Raw genomic sequence first — 22,142 nt, forward strand, 5'->3', positions numbered from 1 at the left:
ACACACACACCACACACACACAACACACACACACACACACACACACACCACACACACACACACACCACACACACACACACACACACACACCACACACACACACACACACATACACACACAGCACACCACACCACGCTTAATTATGCTCATTTTAGGCACAGCAACACTTCGTCTCTAATCACCAGCCGGCTCTCTAGAAATTAGCCTGCGAACCTAGGTTCCCCAACACAGGCTTAGGTAAAAAGGCCTGCCACTCCATAAAACGCTTCAGATGAGTAAGAATTCGCTTTAATGTATCTACATTGAACAGCACCTTGATAGCTTTCATGCCTATTTATTACAACCTTTGGGTAAATGTTTTTATAGATTTAATAGATGTGTATGCTTTTTTGTGGGGAAAAGCCACTATGTTATAAACAATGTCTTCTAAATGGGTTAAAAACTTAGGCCACTTATATACAACTAATATTGATGTGATGAAGGGGAATGGACTCATCAGATCAGACTCTTGTCTTGGCCCATTCCCCCTCTGAATGGCACACATAACAATCCAGCGTCTTCAAATTGTCTCAAGGCTAAAAAATCCCTCCTTTATACCTTCTCCTCCCCTTCAATCTACCATGATTGAATGTGGATTTAACAAGTGACATCAATAAGGGCGTACAGCTTTCACCTGGAATTTCACTGGTTAGTCTATCATGGAAAAGCAGGTGTCCTTTAATGTTTTGTACAACAGGTGTATATCTCTAAGGTTATGACTGGGTCTCTCCTGTCTGGCACGGGTTCCCCCGGTACCGTGTCCTCAGCAGAGCTCTCTGGACAACGTGTGCAGTGTGGACACAGTCATCAACCTGGAAAGTGCCTTACCAGCAGCCATCAAAACAGAGACTGACTTTCTCGCTCGGCTCCATCTGCCCAGCGCCCTTTATCAGGTGCTGGCCCAATGCTCCTAACGGCTAGGCTAGCTGCACCCCTTTATCTAGCCTGTCCAAATACATCTGCGGCTCATTGACCCAACTTACAGCGATCTTGGGTGGGTTGAAGTCTATGTTGTTGACACGGTCCGCTGGGCAGATGGAGCCAGCGAGAAGTCAGTCTCTGTTGATGGTCTGGTAAGGCACTTCCAGGTTGAATGACTGGTCCCCACACTGCACACGTTGTCAGAGACTCTGCCTGAAGCCACGGTAACGGGGGAACCCTGCCAGACAGGAGAGACCCCAGTCATACCCTTAGGATCTACACCTAGTGTACAACACATTAAGGACAACCTGCTTTTTCCATGATAGACTAACCATGTTGAATCCAGGTGAAAGCTGTACGCCCTTATTGATGTCACTTGTTAAATCCACTTCAATCGTGTAGATGAAGGGGAGGAGACAGGTTAAAGGAGGATTTTTAAGCCTTGAGAGCAATTGAGAGACGTGGATTGTGTATGTTGGTGCCAGTTCAGAGGGTGATGGGCAGACAAAGTCTGATCTGATAGTCCATTCCCCTTCATCACATACAATATTAGTGTCATACTAAGTGGCCTAAGGTTTTTAACCCCATTTAGAGACATGTTTATACAGTGTGCTTTTCCCCACAAAAAAGCATACATCTATTAATCTATAAAACAATTACAAAGTTGTAATAAATAGCATGAAAGCTATCAAGGTCTGTTCAATGTAGATACATCTAAAGCTGATTCTTACTCATCTGATGAGTGACCCTACCTAAGCCTGTGTTGGGGTAACTAGTTCGCAGGCTAATTTCTAGAGAGCCGCTGGTGATAGAGACGAATTGTGCTGTGCCTAAAAGATGAGCATAATAAGCGTGTGTGTGTGTGTGTGTGTGTGTGTGTGTGTGTGTGGTGTGTGTGTGTGTGTGGTGTGTGTTGTGTGTGTGTGTGTGGTGGGTGTGTGGTGTTGTGTGTGTGGTGTGTGTGTGGTGTGTGTGTGTGTGTGTGTGTGTGTGTGTGTGTGCTGTGTGTGTGTGTGTGTTGTGTGTGTGTGTGTGTGCACGTGCATGCCTAAAGACCAGTAGTCTAATGAATGCAGGTGCAACTTCCTGTTCATCAGCTTGCTGTTCAAGTGCCTTTCAGAAAATATTCACACCCCTTTTTCCCCATTTCAGCCCAAATTTTTAATTGTTAAATTGACATTTTGTCACTGGCCGACACATACAGAAACCCCATAATTTTTTTGAATTGAATATCCTTTGAGAATGGTGAAGTTATTAATACAACTTTGGATGATGTATCAATTTTTAACTCAATTTTGCCCCGTTTTAAATGGGATGCAACTGAAGCAAAAAGTGGCTTGATTGAAACTTGTAGCTAATATTTTCATATCATTATTTCTCTCTCTCACATTAGTCCTTTCCTAGCCACTTTGAACATGAACCCTAAGAATTGACACTGACCTTCTCACAGGGGAGTGACCGCAGCAGGTCGTAACGGTATCGTTTTATTTGTTGTTTCTAAATTCATATTGGCCAAATTTGCAACGCATGTTCATGTTTAACATTAATGTTTCAGCTACCAATCAGCAACTGTGCCCGGATTCTCACTACATTGCCAAAAGGCCAGTCCTTTGGCAAAATGACAGGAGTGGCAAGGAGTGGAACATTAGCTAAAAGAACTGTTACCCACGACTTAGCTTGAGAAAGTCTAAGGGATTAAAACCACTGTAATTCCACTCACAATGGCTTATCAAACTTGAAGCTTGTCATCGCTATCATGGATGTCCCTAAGATGAACCTCACTGATACTTTGGTATTGATATCTCACAAAAACAAGGAATCTATTAACAACTCATTCTTTGCATGTGTAACCGCTCAAAATCATCTGGCAATAATACTTCTCATGGACCCATACATCAGATTCACTCTCAGAATTTTGCATTAGACTCATTACATCCGTTACATTACATATTGTTTTGTTTTGTTGCTGCATTCAATATGGCCTGCATTGTATCTAAGATGCACGTTAAGCACAATGCTTACTGCTACAAATCTTCTTCTCATGAACCATAAAATCAGATTGACTTCCAGATTTGGTATACTAGACTCAATGAACTTAGCCTCTTAAGGAATTGGACAACGATCTAGGTTGCTGTCATCAAAGATAACCAACCTACTGTACTAGTCAAACTTCACTTGTGGTCAACGTGTGGTATTGAGAGATAAACATGGTACATGTCTTTCACATGATAGAGTGGCTTGCTTGGTTATGCCACCGCTTCTTGTGTCCTTTCTGTAATCCTGTGAACCCTGTTCCTTGGTGCTCAAGAAGCTATATTGTATTATTATACACCTTTTTTCTATATTTCCCCAGTTTTTATCCCTCTATCTGTTGCTGGTATAGAGTGTGGGGCAGGTGCTTATTGCTTACCATCCACAGCCAGCTGCTCCGGTCTATGTTCCTCATCTTCTGTCAGGATGAGACGGGAGATGACGTCATCACGGTAACCAGCTGACCCTGGCTCAATGGCATGACTTCATGCAGAAGACCCAGCTCGCAAGGAGTAGGAGACACCGTGGAAAATAAAGCTCAGAGCTGTGATCTTTACTATTAACATGTAACACATTAGTGCACTTCAGAAGACTCCACTCTGCCAGGAGAGTCGACAACAGAAACAGCAGAGCAACACAAAGCTACAGACCCCAGCTCTGCCAGGAGAGGAGACACAGACACACAGAGCAACACAAAGCTAAAGACCCAGCTCTGCAGGAGCAGGAGACACAGGACACACAAGAGCCAACAGCAAAGCTAAGACCCAGCTCTGCAGGAGAAGGAAGGAGACACAGAGCAACACACAGCTAAGACCCCAGCTCTGCCAGGAGAGAGCACAGACCCACTCAGAGCCACACAAAGCCTAAGAACCCAGCCTGCACAGGAGAGAGACACAGCACACACAGAGCAACACCACGCTAAGACTCAGCTCTGCAGGGAGAGGGAGACATGGAGGAGTTAAAGCTTCCAAGCGTGATCTTCACTATTTACATCATATACACATTATACCACTTCATCAGAAGACCCAGCTCTGCAGGAGTCCGGAGAAGAGACAGAAAAACACAAGGATCAGAGCTGTCCTCTTACTGATTTACCTATCTCAGAAGACCCCAATTCTGCAAGCATAAAACAGAAAGCTGGTCATGCGGCAATTCCAGGTAACAGAATTGCGATGAGACTCAAGATTTTTCACTTAAAATATATGAAAAACAAAAAACCATTGATTTCAAAGTTTTACAAACCATAGTCTAACACAAGGACTACTTTTAACAATTTACATTTGAGCAAAAAATACATTTGTTGGAAGAACTGGTCAGATGCAAGATTTAGTAACGATTCTCAAAAATCTCCCCTTTGTTTTTTTATGTGTGCGGTAACGTAAATTCATCAATGGGTCCCTGATCTGTACTACACAGAAATGCAAATTATGGATATGAATTCATTTCTCTTCAATGGTGATGTATCTATAATAGGTATAACACAAAGTAGAAAATATGCAATATCCTCCTTTGCATATTTGGGTATAATTTCTACACAATGGTTAATATTTCAATGAGCTCTGCCACCGAACCAGAACAACATTTTATAATGTGGTAGGTGCCTTACTGCCCAGAGCGAAGGTTTCACCTTCCAACGACAACGACCCTAAGCACACAGCAAGACAACGCAGGAGCGGCTCGGGACTAAGTCTCTAAAATGTCCTTGAGTGGCCCAGCCAGAGCCCGGACTTGAACCCGATCGAACATCTCTGGAGAGACCTGAAAATAGCTGTGGCAGCGACGCTCCCCATCCAACCGAGAGGATCTGCACAAGAAGAATAGGAAGAAACTCCCCAAATAACAGGTTGCCAAGCTGTCAGCGTCATACCACAGAAGACTCGAGGTTGTAATTGCTGCCAAATGGTGCTTCATCAATGTTACTGAGTAAAGAGAGAGCTTATGTACAGATGTGGCTATCAGTTTTTTTTCTATACATTGCAAAGATGATACGATATTCATCTGAGATGGTCCACAGATACCTTAAAAAAAGATAGGGGCCTGTGATCAGAAACCATCAGTAATCTGGTGTGACACCATTTTCCTCATGCAACGCAACTCACTTCCCTTCACAAAGAGTTGATCAAGGGCTGTTGATTGTGCGCTTAGAAGGTTGTGCCACTCCTCTTCACAAACTGTGCGAAGTTGCTGATATTATGCTGTCATACACGTCGATCCAGAGCGATCCCAAACATGCTCCATGGTGACTTGTCTGGTGAGAATGCCGGCCATGGCCTTTTTAGGTCTAGAATTGTGTACAGATCTTTGCACAATGGCACGACAATGGGCCTCAGGATCGCTCGTCACGGTGCATTCGAAATTGCCATAAGATTACATGGCAATTGGTTCGTGGTTCCGTAAGTTATGCCTGCCGATATCCATAACCCGCACCGCCACACATGGGGCAATCTCTGTTCATAACATTGACATGCAGCAAACCTCTGCCCACACGATGCCATACACTCTGTCTGCCATCTGGCCCTGTACATGTGAAACCAATCTAATCCGTGAGATAGCACACTTTCCAGCATGCCAGTGGCATCGAAGGGGACCATTTTGCCCACTTGATCCGTTTATCGATGCAACTACAGTCAGGTAAACCCTGGTGAGGATGATAAGCACGCAGATGGCTTTCCCTGAGACGGCGTTTTTTCTGAACAGTTTGTACTAAAATTCTTCGGATGTGCAAACCCACAGTTTCCTCAGCTGTTAAGGGTGGCTTGCTCAGACGATCCCGCAGGTGAAGAAGCCTGAATTTGGAGGTCCTGGGTCTGGCGTAGTTACATGTGGTCTGAGTTGGTGAACGATACTGCCAAATTTCCTCTAAAATTACGTATGTGGATGGCGGCTCATGGTGAGAGAAATGAACATTCAATAGCTTCTGGCAACAGCTCTGGTGGCCAATATTCTGCAGTCAGCAAATGCCAATTGCACGCTCTCTCAAAACTAGAGGCATCTGTGGCATTTAGCTGTGTGACAAAACTCCATTTATATATTTCAGGCTCGTGAAGCCATGGGACCAAACTCTTTTTACATGTTCTGCCAGAAAGAAGGACACGCAGGAACACACACATCTCAGAGCTGTCATCTTTTACCTGTGCCTTCTCACTAAGAACATTATTCTACAAATCCTGATCTTGTCCCAGAAAATAGAGTTAGTATACTTACATAACCTGTAAACTAAGGACATAAAAACATCCTGTCTCTTTACAAGTCGAGAAATGAACAAACCTCCACATTCCATATAAAGGCGGTGATAAACCTGATCCTCAGGCCCGCTCCAGACTCTCCCAATAAGTGTTCAATTGGGTTGGGGTTCGTGGTGACTGGAGTACACTACTTTAAACCCCCTATGTCCGTTTGAGACCCTTTTTCCCCACAGCTCACGAATCTTCTACATCGCATTGGTAAGGTCACTGAGATCTCTTTATTCTAGCCATGGTGAGCACAACATAATGGCGCACTGGGCATTTTAAACCTGACCCTTTAGCATGGGATGCTAATTAACTCAGGAAACAGCACCTGTGTGGAAGCAGCCTGCTTTCAATATACGTTGTCACCCTCATTTACTCACTGTTTTCCTTTGATTTTGGCAGTTAACTATATATTTCTATATAGGTTTAGAAAAACTCATAAAGATCATTTCCTCATTTAAGCCAGAATAACATTTCCCCCTCAGCCTTTCACTTAATTGGTCGTTGTCCCAATCGCAAGAACGGAATTTCCTTGACAGTCCGGGCAGGGGGTTGTGCAGGACCCATAGACGGGCTGGCAGCAGGACCATATGCATGCTAATATAGCCTACTGGTGGATCTCAATTTCTCGTCTAGAGCAGAGAGTGGCTGCACACTCCACACTGAAAATATGTGTTTGGATATACAGGCTTTTTGCATTCTTTGAACTATTGGGCCTTCTTTGAGGACTGGCAACATGCTTGCTGTGCCTTGTGTGGTTAGCTTACAAATGTACATATTTAACTGCTAACGTAGATTCACAGATTGTGGAAGATGGTATGGCAATACAACGGAGTCTTTTCGTCCTGGTTTTGCACTTGGTTTGTGTTCTGAAATAGAAACTCTATTGCCTTTTTAGTGTCTTCATAATCATTCCAGTGTGATTACAAAGGCGCAGGCGGAGAGTGGGAATGAAGTCCTTGAAGTCAGTTGTCCGCTGATAGGCTACTCTTCAGTTTATGATGTCTCAATATCTGATGGGACTTCAGGCCAAGGTAAGAGCTGGAGCAATGTGATAACATGTTGCAGTTAAATCACAGAATCCACTTGACTTCACCTGTTAGAAAGCTTCGGGAGCAGCTCGTTTAATAATTAGGTTACGCTGTGCACCAGGTTTACTGTTAGCTGTAGGTCTATGTGAAATACAGGTTGTGTGAATTGTTTCAAACTAAAGCGGTCTTTTCACAATGACTCTTCTTCCCACTTAATGATTTGTGTATGGGGGTCCTTGTCACTCTCTTCAGGGCTCGACTAACTGCAGTAAGATACCTAGTTATGAATGGTGGACCTGGAGACTGAACTGTTTCGTCTTATCATCAGTCCGACGAAGACCAAATACTATTGGCTACTGTAGGGGGGAGACTTTATCTTGCAAAGGTGTTGGTCCTATTGCTATTTCTGTAAGTAGTCTGTCAAGAAGCACGACTTCAACAAAACCAGAAGTAGTTAGACAGGAAGACCAGGGGTTTAGGCCAGGGGTCATTAGAGAAACTTTGGGTAACTTTTTTGCACCCTGATCTGCATATTTCTCCCCGGGGTCAGTTGATCAGCATACACCACACCATAATGTAGGAAAGTGTGAGAACTCAGAGGCTTTTTCAGACTTCCATTGCCAATGCTTCATTGCATCCTCTTGTGGATAACACTTTTTTTTATTTTCTCTGTTTCCTATCTTCTCTGTATGTGCAGTTTTGTGCTTACATCCAGAATAACTCTGATTTGGCATCCCTAGTAAAGTGGCAGATGCCACATCATTTGACTTATACATGTATGATAATTACCCAATATTCTTGGGAAGAAATAACTTAGAAATGCTTCAATAGCTTAGTCTAGCCACCGTGCTTCTCCATCTGCATTGCTTGCCCTGTTGGGGTTTTACGCTGGGGTTTCTGTACAGCAACTTGTGAACATCTGTTGATGTAAAACAGTGCTATATACATACAATTTGATTGATTGATAAGCGGTTGCTTAGGGCCCCTGGCCATTAAGGGTGCCCCGACCATTTATCTATATTATGGTCTTCTATAAAAAGAGGGGTAACCAGTGAGGACTTCCTAACATCGGACAACTTGTTACAACCTGTTTTGATAAGTTCCTTAGATTATAATCAGCATTTTGTTTCGATGTCATTTACATAAGATATAGTGGTGCTCATAGCCCAGTGCCGTTTAAGATGCGGGAGGACAACAACAAAAATTCCACTGAGCATGGCCTCTTCTATTACAGCAAATTGCAACTGTCATTCATATCCATTCAACCAGTTCAATGTAACAGTGATTCAGGTTTAGGCTACTAAATTATACTTCGCCTATACCCATGAGCTTGCTACAACGCTAGCTATGGAATGAAAGTTTAAGCAGCGTGAGGTGACACAAATTAAAATATGAGGCGACAGACAGTTGGACACATCTCAATACCACCTTTGCACACTCTTGTCCTGCGATCTAGCTATATAGGGTGAATCATTTAGTCTGTTTGTGAAAAAAAAAAAAAAACAACAAACGAAGAGTTTCTATTGGACAAATTTCAGGTATGGTTATCCGTTTGTTCTGTTTGCTTCCATTGAAAGAACGTTTGTAAAAACAGAATCGGCAGATATAATGATACACCCGCTGAATTCACGAATAAACACCAGTTCACTTCAATAGCAGCCGAAAGTTGTATTCCTCCGCACTCTCCGTCCTCTCAACTTTCCCTTCGCTTGTTGACTTCAAGTGCACAACACACCATGCTGTATGGGACCGGCCTCCAACAACTGTTCCTAAGCCAAACAGTCAATAACCGCTACTACTACAGCATACATCGTTGTCAGCCATATTATGCTAAAGTACGTCATAGTTAACATAGCTAATAGACTAACACGTTAGTAAAGCGCCCCTACAATCATGCAGTAACGTTACAGTGTACACGTCAGTAAGCAAAGTTTAGCACTTAAACCGGCGGTTAAATTTATCCATTGAACTTGAACCTCTGTAAAGAATCCTGCTCTAGCTGTCAGACAGTTTTTTTTGTAAGAGATCTCAGAAATGCAGTGTAACTACGTAACAATTTCTTGTCCTCCTTATGTTACGGGGTGAAAACAGGTTCTCATGGGCACACAACTCCAAACTAGTTTTTGCATCGCAAAAATGAAATTGCTCTCTAGCTGAAAGAGTCACCTATCCTTGAATACTTAAACCTAAATAATACTTGTTGGAATGCGTCGTTTGGTGTCCCGCCTATTAGCTACGCCGGGATATTTTTCACACATCTGCTCCGGGAAGAAATTTGCCAAAATGACAGTCCAGTGAGACCAGGCTTTGTGATAGCTACTGCACTGCAACAACGCCCAAGTGGCTGGAAAAAAAAAATTGTTTGCGAGGATTGTCCAGAAATATTTTGCGTACGCCGGTGATAGACAGTTGTGCCTGGATCCACGTTGGATCCAATATCCATACGAATTGATGTTGAGCATCTGTTATGTGGTCTGCTTTTGATTGCAGCGGGGTCTTGTTTCATTTTAACAGGAAAGCATCAAGGTAATGAGTTCCATGTTTTCACATGTTTTTGTGCCTCGATTGGAAGCACAGTTCTAACTATGAGCAATTGTGTAGGAAAGGCTAGTTGTGCAACACCCAATGTATTTCCTGATTAATTTATTCTGGATATCTATGTACAAATCACATCAGCTAGTGGGGCTCTTCACAATATGAATTTGGTCATTCGAAATCAACATGACAAATACTTGGTTATTCCATGTTCCACCTGCAATTTTAACCAATACAAAGGGGCTTCAAGTCAACCTAGTTGAACTTCGAGCTCAGAAATACAAGTACTGGAATAGGCGTACCTTGAAAATCAGCTCATTTCCTCAATTTGGGTGCTTTGAAAAGTTCTTGCCATTATGTAGCCAATGTAATAATTCTCCTGCTCCCATCAAATAATTCTGTGTTTCATTTTTGATCCGTTTTTTGTTAGAGAGATTGTCACTTCCGCTTGTGTCCCGACGCGTCAATTGAAGTGTGTTGCATACTCTTGTCGTCGGTAAAACCATGTGCAGTTATTATGAATGACATCTAATGTTTGGCTTTCTTTTTAATCGTTCATTCCAAATTTACCTGGTTTTTGGCCACTTTCTCAATCATAGAAACAGCAATGGTGAGATTCCAAACGGTGAGATTCTATGCTACCCCTATCATGGCTTTATATGTGCCTGAGTCCGGCACAGAAAAAATGTTTCTAATAAACGACAATGGCATACACACAAATCTATTTAGTCAAGATTAATAACAATGTCACATTAGTTCTACACGTGTGAAACTGCATGAAAATCCTTTTTATTAGTTTCAAACCATTTTGAAAATGTTGATACCCAGATGTCCCACATTGGCCCAATTATTTATAGAAAGAATCCATGTATCAGTGCCTTTCAGAAAGTGGTGGTATGTACACCGAGGAACTTCACAATTTCCAACCTTCACTGCTGTCCCGTTCGATGTGGATATCGGGGGTGTGCTCCCTTTGCTGTTTTCTTAAGTCCACGCTGTCTCAATTGTCTCAAGGCTTAAAAATCCTCCTTTAACCTGTCTCCTCCCCTTCATCTACACTGATTGAAGTGGATTTAACAAGTGACATCAATAAGGGCGTACAGCTTTCACCTGGATTCAACTGGTTAGTCTATCATGGAAAAAGCAGGTGTCCTTAATGTTTTGTACACTAGGTGTATATCTCTAAGGTTATGACTGGGTCTCTCCTGTCTGGCAGGGTTCCCCCGTACCGTGTCTCAGGCAGAGTCTCTGGACAACGTGTGCAGTGTGGACACAGTCATCAACCTGGAAGTGCCTTACCAGACCATCAAACAGAGACTGACTTCTCGCTGGCTCCATCTGCCCAGCGGACGTGTCTACAACATAGACTTCAACCCACCCAAGATCGCTGTAAGTTGGGTCAATGAGCCGCAGATGTATATGACAGCTAGATAAAGGGTGGCAGCTAGCCTAGCCGTTAGAGCATTGGGCCAGCAACTGAAAGGGCGCTGGTTCGAATCCCTGAGCCAACAAGGTGATGAATCTGTCGTTATGACCTTGAGCAAGGCATAAGAGCATCTGCTAAATGACTGAAATGTAGAGACTACTGAGTTATAGTGACGCTTCTGCTCTAAATGTGTATGGCCACATTTTACACAGGCCTTATCACACTGTAATTAGAATGTTACTACACATGTAATAACCAGGTAACAGGATAGTAAAAACTCTGATGTGGCAGCTATGTCTTGTTCCATCTCTCCCAACACACAGTTGCTCTTGTCGTTAGCTAGCTTTATATGAATATACCGCTGCTCTTTAAAAGCTCTTAATTGTCCTAATCCACCATGCAACCATCTAACACTCATGTTATCAAAATATGGGTATTCATATAAAAATGTCCTTGAACGTTATTGTACTCATTTCAGACAGAACATGTGGAATATGATAAGAATGACGCCAGTGGGGTGTTTTTTCGCATTGTTTGTAACTTATTTTGTACGTAATGTTGATGCTACCGTCTCTTATGACATAAAAATAGCTTCTGGATATCAGAACAGCGATTAATCACCTCGAACTGAAAAAAATAATAATAATATGAGTCTGACGCGAAAGATATACATTTGAAGTCGGAAGTTTACATACACCTTAGCCAAATACATTTAAACTCAGTTTTTCACAATTCCTGACATTTAATCCTAGTAAAAATTCCCTGTCTTAAGTCAGTTAGGATCACCACTTTATTTTAAGAATGTGAAATGTCAGAACAATAGTTGAGAGAATAATTTATTTCAGCTTTTATTTCTTTCATCACATTCCCAGTGGGTCAGAAGTTTACATACACTCAATTAGTATTTGGTAGGATTGCCTTTAAATTGTTTAACTTGGGTCAAACGTTTCGGGTAGCCTTCCACAAGCTTCCCACAATAAGTTGGGTGAATTTTGGCCCATTCCTCCTGACAGAGCTGGTGTAACTGAGTTAGGTTTGTAGGCCTCCTTGCTTTTTCAGTTCTGCCCACAAATTTTCTATAGGATTGAGGTCAGGGCTTTGTGATGGCCACTCCAATACCTTGTCTTTGTTGTCCTTAAGCCATTTTGGCACAACTTTTGGAAGTATGCTTGGGGTCATTGTCCATTTGGAAGACCTTTGCGACCAAGCTTTAACTTCCTGACTGATGTCTTGAGATGTTGCTTCAATATATCCACATAATTTTCCTACCTCATGATGCCATTATTTTTGTGAAGTGCAACAGACCTCTCCTGCAGCAAAGCACCCCCACAACATAATGCTGCCCCCGTGCTTCACTGTTGGGATGGTGTTCTTCGGCTTGCAAGCATCCCCTTTTTCCTCACCGTAACAATGGCCATTATGGCAAAATTCTATTTTTGTTTCATCAGACCAGAGGACATTTCTCCAAAAAGTACGATCTTTGCCCCATATGCAGTTGCAACCGTAGTCTGGATTTTTTTATGGCGGTTTTGGAGCAGTGACTTCTTCTTGCTGAGCGGCCTTTCAGGTTGTCTTATATAGGACCCGTTTTACTGTGGATAGATACTTTTGTACCTGTTTCTCAGCATCTTTACAAGGTCCTTTGCTGTTGTTCTGGGATAGCACTTTTCGCACCAAAGTACGTTCATCTCGGAGACAGAGATGATGGCTACATGGTCCATGGTGTTTTATACTTGCGTACTATTGTTTGTACAGATGAACATCGTACCTTCAGGCGTTTGTAAATTGCTCCAAGGATGAACCAGACTTGAGGAGATCTACACATTTTTTTCAGAGGTCTGGTGATTTTTTTTGTTTTCCCATGATTGTACAAAGAAGGGCACTCTGAGTTTGAAGGTAGGCCTTGAAATACATCCAATTGACTCAAATGATGTCAATTAGCCTTTCAGAAGCTTCTAAAGCCATGACATAATTTTCTGGAATTTCTCAAGCTGATTAAAGGCATAGTCAATTTAGTGTATGTAAACTTCTGACCCACTGGAATTGTGATAGTGAATTATAAGTGAAATAATCTTACTGTAAGTAAGCATTTCACGGCAAGGTCTATTCGGCATTTAACATGACAGCTGCATGTTCGAAATTCCTCCATTTAAATTGAGACCTCCCACTGTTTTAATTTCTTCACATTCACAACAGTAAGTAAGAAGCTTGCCATAGCCTACTTGTAAATCATTTGTAAATAATTACCTTGTATTTTCCTGTTGTCTTGCTCACGTTGAGGAAGAGGTTGTTGTCCTGGCACTACACTGCCAGGTCTCTGATCTCCTCCCTATAGGCTCTCATCTTCGGCGGTTGTCAGGCCTACCACTGTTGTGTCGTCAGCAAACTTAATGATGGTGTTGGAGTCGTGCTTGACCACGCAGTTGTGGGGGAAAAGGGAGTACAGGAGGGGACTAATCACGTACCCCTGAGGGGCCCCCGTGTTGAGGATCAGCGTTGCAGACGTGTTGTTGCTAACCCTTACCACCTGGGGGTGGCCTGTCAGGAAGTACAGGATCCAATTTCAGAGGGAGGTGTTTAATCCCAGGGTCCTTAGCTAAGTGATGAGCTTTGTGGGCACTATGGTGTTGAACGCTAAGCTGTAGTCAATGAACAGCATTCTCACATAGGTGTTCCTTTTGTCAAAGTGGGAAGGGGCAGTGTGGAGCGCAATCGAGATTGCGTCATCTGTGTTTTTTTGTTGGGGTGGTATGCAAATTGGAGTGGGTCTAGGGTTTACGGGATGATGGTGTTGATGTGAGCCATGACCAGCCCTTCAAAGCACTTTATGGCTACCGACGTGAGTGCTACCGGGCGGTAGACATTTAGACAGGATACATTCGCTTTCTTAGGCACAGGGACTATGGTCTGCTTGAAACATGTACACTACCAGTCAAAAGTTTTAGAACACCTACTCATTCAAGAGTTTTTCAATATTTTTACTATTTCATACATGTAGAATAATAGTAAAAATAACGCATACGGAATCATGTAGTAACAAAAAAAGTATTAAACAAATCAAAATATATTTTATATTTGAGATTCTTCAAATAGCCACCCTTGCCTTGATGACATTTGCACACATTTGGCATTCTCTCAACCAGCTTCATGTTGTGATTTGACAATGTAGGGGGATATACAGAAGATAGCCCTATTTGGTAAAAGACCAAGTCCATATTATGGCAAGAACAGCTCATATAAGCAAAGAGAAACAACAGTCCATCATTACTTTAAGACATGAATGTCAGTCAATACAGAACATTTCAAGAACTTTGAAAGTTTCCTTAAGTGCAGTCGCAAAAACAATCAAGCACTATGATGAAACTGGCACTCATGAGGACCGCCACAGGAATGGAAGACCCAGAGTTACCTCTGCTTCAGAGGATAAGTTCATTAGAGTTACCAGCCTCAGATTGCAGCCCAAATAAATGCTTCACAGAGTTCAAGTAACCGACACATCTCAACAACGAAATCTGCCCAAGGGGTTTCAACAGGCTCCTTCGTCGCGACGTCCCCTGAAGGCCCATCCGCTAGCCTGCTAGCTGCGGCCCGCTAGCTGTCTAGAGCATATCGTACTGTTAGCTGAAGAGGACCATCAGAAAATTTCTTAGGCTACAATACCTATTTTGCCAATTAGCCTGGACCCTTTAACTGCCTACACGGAGCCCTGCCAATCCAACATGACTGGTCTGCCGACGTAACCGTCCGAGGGGGCCACAACAGACTTCTTCCGTCGCGAGGTCCTCCCTAAGGCCCTTCTGCTAGCCTGCTATCCCCGGCCCGCTAGCTGTCTGAATCACCGTGTCTCCAGCTCGCCTAGCCTCCCACTGGTCCCTATGATCACTCGGCTACGCATGCCTCTCCCTAATGTCAATATGTCTTGTCCATTGCTGTTTTGGTTAGTGACGATTGTCTTATTTCACTGTAGAGACTCCAGCCCTGCTCAATATGCCATAGCTAGCCCGTTTGTTTCACCTCCCACACATGTGGTGACCTCACCTGGTCTAAATGATGTCTCTAGAGACAAAACCTCTCATCATCACTCAATGCCTAGGTTTACCTCCACTGTATTCACATCCTACCATACCCTTGTCGGTACATTATGCCTTGAATCTATTCTTCCGCGCCCAGAAACCTGTTCCTTTTACTATCTGTTCCGAACGCACAAGACGACCAGTTCTTATAGCCCTTATCCTACTCCTCCTCTGTTCCTCTGGTGATGTAGATGTTAATCCAGACCCTGCAGCGCCTAGCTCCACTCCCATTCCCTCTCATTTGTTGACTTCTGTAACTGTAAAAGCCTTGGTTTCATGCATGTTAACATTAGAAGCCTCCTCCCTAAGTCTGTTTTACTCACTGCTTTAGCACACTCTGCCAACCCGGATGTCCTAGCCGTGTCTGAATCCTGGCTTAGGAAGGCCACCAAAAATCCCGAAATTTTCATCCCTAACTACAACATTTTCCGACAAGATAGAACTGCCAAAGGGGGCGGAGTTGCAATCTACTGCAGAGACAGCCTGCAGAGTTCTGTCATACTATCCAGGTCTGTGCCCAAACAATTTGAGGTTCTACTTCTAAAAATCCACCTTTCCAGAAATAAGTCTCTCACCATTGTCGCTTGTTATAGACCACCTTCTGCCCCCATTTGTGCCCTGGACAACATATGTGAATTGATTGCCCCCCATCTATCTTCAGAGCTCGTACTGTTAGGTGACCTAAACTGGAACATGCCTAACACCCCGGCCATCCTACAATCTAAGCTAGATGCCCTCAATCTCACACAAATGATCAATGAACCTACCAGGTACAACCCCAAATCTGTAAACACGGGCACCATCCTGACCAACCTGCCCTCTAAATACTTACAGCCTTATTCTAAAATGTATTCTTTTTGTAAATTTTTTGGTCATCAATCTGCATACAATACCCCATAATGACAAAGCTAATGAAACTGAAATATCACATTTACATAAGTATTCAGACCCTTTACACAGCACTTTGTTGACGCACCTTTGGCAGCGATTACAGCCTCTGTCTTCTTGGCTACAAGCTTGGCACACCTGTATTTGGGGAGTTTCTCCCATTCTTCTCTGCAGAACCTCTCAAGTACTGTCAGGTTGGACGGGGAGCGTCGCTACACAACTATTTTCAGGTCTCCAGAGATGGTCCGATCAGGTTCAAGTCTGGGCTCTGGCGGGACAAGCACATTCCGAGACTTGTCCCGTAGCCACTCCTACGTTGTCTTGGCTGTGTGCTTAGGGTTGTTGTCCTGTTGGAAGGTGAACCTTCGCCCCAGTCTGAGGTCCTGAGCGCTCTGGAGCAGGTTTCCATCAAGGATCTCTCTGTACTTTGCTCCGTTCATCTTTCCCTCGATCCTGACTAGTCTCCCACTCCCTGCCGCTGAAAAACATCTCCACAGCAAGATGCTGCCAACACCATGCTTCACCGTAGGGATGGTGCCAGGTTTCCTTCAGACTTGATGCTTGGCATTCAGGCTAAAGAGTTCAATCTTGGTTTCATCAGACCATAGAATCTTGTTTCTCATGGTCTGTGAGTCCTTTAGGTACTTTTTGGCAAACTCCAAGCGGGCTATCATGTGCCTTTTACTGAGGAGTGGCTTCCGTCTGGCCACTCTACTATAAAAGCCTGATTGGTGGAGTGCTGCAGAGATGGTTGTCCTTCTGGAAGGTTCTTCCTTCTCCACAGAGGAACTGTGGAGCTCTGTCAGAGTGACCATCAGGTTCTTGGTCACCTCCCTGACCAAGGCCCTTCTCCCACGATTGCTCAGTTTGGCCAGGCAGCTAGCTCTAGGAAGAGTCTTGGTGGTTCAAAACTTATTCCATTTAAGAATGATGGAGGCCACTGTGTTCTTGGGGACCTTCAATGCTGCAGACATTTATTCGTACTCTTCCCCAGATCTGTGCCTCCACACAATCCTGTCTCGCAGCTCTACGGATAATTCCTTCGGCATTGTGGCTTGGTTTTTTCTCTGACATGCACTGTCAATTGTGGGAACTTATATAGACACGTGGTTGCCTTTCCAAATCATGCCCATTCAATTGAATTTACCACAGGTCGACTCCAATCAACTTGTAGGAAAATCTCAAGGATGATCAATGGAAACAGGATGCACCTGAGCTCAATTTCCAGTCTCATAGCAAAGGGGTTGAATGCTTATGTAAATAAGATATTTCAGTTATTTATTTTGCATATATTTACAAACATTTCTCAAAACCTGGTTTCGCTTCATCGTCAATGTAGATTGATGAGGAAAACATTTATTTAATCCATTTAAGAATAAGGCTGAAACGTAACAAAATGTGGAAAAAGGGAAGGGGTCTGAATACATTCCGAATGCACTGTAAGTGTTATGATATTGGAATTTTAAACACTCAACCACAAAGAAAAAAAAATCTGGGATGAATTGAAATTGACTCAAAAAACAACCAACATGTACTTAATATAAATAATGCAATTTGTTTTATTTTTTATTAATTTAACCAAAAATGTTACGAATAAATCCAACTTCTCAAATTGGACTGAAAGTATATTTTCTATGAGCAAAGAGAGAACACTTTGTGATTATACTAATTAGAGGTCTGGTTTTAATTTCCTTGCACTTCCTATATGTTTTTAGAGGATTGTGGGTAGTACATTTAAAAAATATATATATATTTTACACAATGTTATATGTGTAGCACATGGGGATGTGTGAAACTTGCTCTTCATCATGAAGCGTATAGCTAGCTTTTTGTGTGGCGTGTGACTGGGAAGAAGCTTCATTAGGGCGGTCATGTGCTAGCAAAGCAGAGGTCCCGAGTTTGCGCCAGGTATGGGCCAAATCGGGAGGAAGGGGTACTCGCTAAGCAAGCAGCGTGATGTCCTTTACATATGCATGTGTGAAATAAGAAAAATATACTTCTATGTTAGCAGCTTGTGCCATGATGTGTAATGGATCATGATGAATGGATATCAAAACTGTCAGGCAAAATGAAGTTCAATAAGAAGATGACCCACTCCCACATTTACAAAAACTTTTGGTAGAGGCAAATACAGTATCCTGCAATGCTTGCTGCTAAACATCCAGTTACTGCTGGTGGATTAAACACTATGCTCAACAGATCCTGCCAAAATTGTTTAAACTGGCAAATGATCAGATACATAAATCAATGAAAATACCCCAGAAGAAGGTATCTAATTCTGCATTAAACAGAACTTGAAACACCAATAGTGTTTTCAACATTTTCCGGGAGTGCTCCCAGTCCCCGGCAAGGTGTTGCACAATACTTGATTAAGTGGTGTACCAACAAACTGCGTCATGTTTCAAAACATCTCAGGATGATGTCTTTCAATACTCCAGCCAAGTTAAGGTTGTCTCCTTTGCGTTGGTGGCAGCTCAGTTGCCACTAGTTTTGTGTTTCAAAGCACTTTATTTTAACAGTGTGCTCTCTCAAGGGTCTATTCACGTCTTTGAGGAGTGGGAAAAGTCTTGTTCAATGTGATCACTTGTTCGAGTGTTTTCGTCATCATGGTCACACGAGGAGTTTAAAGTATGTGGCAATTTTTTTGAGAGCTCTCAAGGTAAAGCAAGGTCCTCATAGGTCATGTTTTGCTACTAACTATAGGCATACAGGTTTTCCCCCTCCCTGCATGTCTCATAATATACAACACAGGCTTGGGCTGTGGTGTTTACAATTGACATACTATGGCAGTACGTTGGACACATTGACAACGGCTTAACAGCCAAATCGTTTGTCCTGCACTTGTCGCCTCTAAAGTTAATAAGCTTCAAATAATTGAAACTGTTTTTTTAATACAGGACTTCACTGCATTACTAAATTGTCCAATATACCTTTTCTTTACACACTCACGGACTGTTTGGTATGTTTTGGTTTGCCTACAGGGCCTTGATGACGTCACCGGAGAGCCTCTGATTCAGAGAGATGATGACACACCAGAGACCGTCACCAGGAGGCTAAAGGCATACGAGAACCAGACACAACCTGTGCTGGAGTACTACAGGTGGCGTCGAAAACCTGAGCCATATAAAAACTCAGCAAAAAAAGAAACGTCCTCTCACTGTCAACTGCGTTTATTTTCAGCAAACTTAACACGTGTAAATATTTGTATGAACATAACATGATTCAACAACTGAGACAAACTGAACAAGTACCACAGACATGTGACTAACAGAAATTGAATAATGTGTCCCTGAACAAAGGGGGGTCAAATTCAGAAGTAACAGTCAATATCTGGTGTATCAGCTGCATTAAGTACTGCAGTGCATCTCCTCCTCATGGACTGCACCAGATTTGCCAGTTCTTGTTGTGAGATGTTACCCCACTCTTCAACCAAAGGCACCTGCAAGTTCCCGGATATTTCTGGGGAGAATGGCCCTAGCCCTCACCCTCCGATCCAAGGGCTCTTCGCTGGCCAAGAGCAGAACACTGACATTCCTGTCTTGCAGGAAGTCACGCACAGAACGAGCAGTATGACTGGTGGCATTGTCATGCTGGAGGGTCATGTCAGGATGAGCCTGCAGGAAGGGTACCACATGAGGGAGGAGGATGTCTTCCCTGTAACGCACAGCGTTGAGATTGCCTGCAATGACAACAAGCTCAGTCCGACGACGCTGTGACGTACCGCCCCAGACCATGAAGGACCCTCTACCTCCAAATTGATCACGCTCCAGAGTACAGGCCTCGGTGTAACGCTCATTCCTTCGGCGATAAACGCGAATCCGACCATCACCCCTGGTGAGACAAAACCGCGACTCGTCAGTGAAGAGCACTTTTTGCCAGTCTGGTCTGGTCCAGCGACGGTGGGTTTGTGCCCATAGGCGACGTTGTTGCCGGTGATGTCTGGTGAGGACCTGCCTTACAACAGTCCTACAAGCCCTCAGTCCAGCCTCTCTCAGCCTATTGCGGACAATCTGAGCACCGATGGAGGGATTGTGCATTCCTGGTGTAACTTGGGCAGTTGTTGCCATCCTGTACCTGTTCGGATGTACCGATCCTGTGCAGGTGTTGTTACACGTGGTCTGCCACTGCGAGGACGATCAGCTGTCCGTCCTGTCTCCCTGTAGCACTATCTTAGGCGTCTCACAGTACAGACATTGCAATGTTCCACAGGTGCATGTTCATTAATTGTTTATGGTTCATTGAACAAGCATGGGAAACAGTGTTTAAACCCTTTACAATGAAGATCAGTTATTTGGATTTTTATGAATTATCTTTGAAAATCAGGGTCCTGAAAAAGGGACATTTCTTTTTTTTTGCTGAGATATATATATATATATATTACAGTTGGGAGAACAAGTATTTGATACACTGCCGATTTTGCAGGTTTTCCCTACTTACAAAGCATGTAGAGGTCTGTCATTTTTATCATAGGTACACTTCAACTGTGAAGACGGAATCTAAAACAAAAAATCCAGAAAATCACATTGTATGATTTTTTAAGTAAATTATTTGCATTTTAATTGCATGACTAAGTATTTGATCACCTACCAACCAGTAAGAATTCCGGCTCTCACAGACCTGTTAGTTTTTCTTTAAGAAGCCCTCCTGTTCTTCCACTCATTACCTGTATTAACTGCACCTGTTTGAGCTCGTTACCTGTATAAAAGACACCTGTCCACACACTCAATCAAACAGACTCCAACTCTCCACAATGGCCAAGACCAGAGAGCTGTGTAAGGACATCAGATAAATTGTAGACCTGTACAAGGGGCGGATGGGCTACAGGACAATAGCCAAGCAGCTTGGTGAGAAGGCAACAACTGTTGGCACAATTATTAGAAAATGGAAGAAGTTCAAGATGACGGTCAATCACCCTCGGTCTGGGGCTCCATGCAAGATCTCACCTCGTGGGGCATCAATGATCATGAGGAATGTGAGGGATCAGCCAGAACTACACGGCAGGACCTGGTCAATGACCTGAAGAGAGCTGGGACCCCAGTCTCAAAGAAAACCATTAGTACACACTACGCCGTCATGGATTAAAATCCTGCAGCGCACGCAAGGTCCCCCTGCTCAAGCCAGCGCATGTCCAGGCCCGTCTGAAGTTTGCCAATGACCATCTGGATGATCCAGAGGAGGAATGGGAGAAGGTCATGTGGTCTGATGAGACAAAAATAGAGCTTTTTGCTCTAAACTCCACTCGCCGTGTTTGGAGGAATAGAAGGATGAGTACAACCCCAAGAACACCATCCAACCGTGAAGCATGGAGGTGGAAACATCATTCTTTGGGATGCTTTTCTGCAAAGGGGACAGGACGACTGCACCGTATTGAAGGGAGGATGGATGGGGCCATGTATTGCGAGATCTTGACCAACAACCTCCTTCCCTCAGTAAGAGCATTGAAGATGGGTCGTGGCTGGGTCTTCCAGCATGACAACGACCCGAAACACACAGCCAGGGCAACTAAGGAGTGGCTCCGTAAGAAGCATCTCAAGGTCCTGGAGTGGCCTAGCCAGTCTCCAGACCTGAACCCAATAGAAAATCTTTGGAGGGAGCCGAAAGTCCGTATTGCCCAGCGACAGCCCCGAAACCTGAAGGATCTGGAGAAGGTCTGTATGGAGGAGTGGGCCAAAATCCCTGCTGCAGTGTGTGCAAACCTGGTCAAGAACTACAGGAAACGTATGATCTCTGTAATTGCAAACTAAGGTTTCTGTACCAAATATTCAGTTCTGCTTTTCTGATGTATCAAATACTTATGTCATGCAATAAAATGCAAATTAATTAATTAAAAATCATACAATGTGATTTTCTGGATTTTTGTTTTAGATTCCTTCTCTCACAGTTGAAGTGTACGTATGAATAAAAATTACAGACCTCTACATGCTTTGTAAGTAGGAAAACCTGCAAAATTGTCAGTGTATCAAATACT

The 22,142-nt window shown here is 43.3% G+C and overlaps 1 protein-coding gene across 1 annotated transcript in view; it reads left to right on the forward strand.

The window, feature by feature from the left end:
- Nucleotides 1-22,142, forward strand: part of ak3 (adenylate kinase 3) — a 38,017-nt gene that overhangs the window by 12,368 nt on the left and 3,507 nt on the right. The window contains exons 3-4 of the mRNA XM_023983396.2: nucleotides 11,004-11,176; nucleotides 19,156-19,274. Coding sequence (XP_023839164.1) covers nucleotides 11,004-11,176; nucleotides 19,156-19,274 — 292 coding nt within the window. The remainder of the gene's footprint in view (nucleotides 1-11,003; nucleotides 11,177-19,155; nucleotides 19,275-22,142) is intronic.

This window comes from Salvelinus sp. IW2-2015, linkage group LG4q.1:29, assembly GCF_002910315.2.
Source record: "Salvelinus sp. IW2-2015 linkage group LG4q.1:29, ASM291031v2, whole genome shotgun sequence".
Classification (NCBI taxonomy): domain Eukaryota; kingdom Metazoa; phylum Chordata; class Actinopteri; order Salmoniformes; family Salmonidae; genus Salvelinus; species Salvelinus sp. IW2-2015.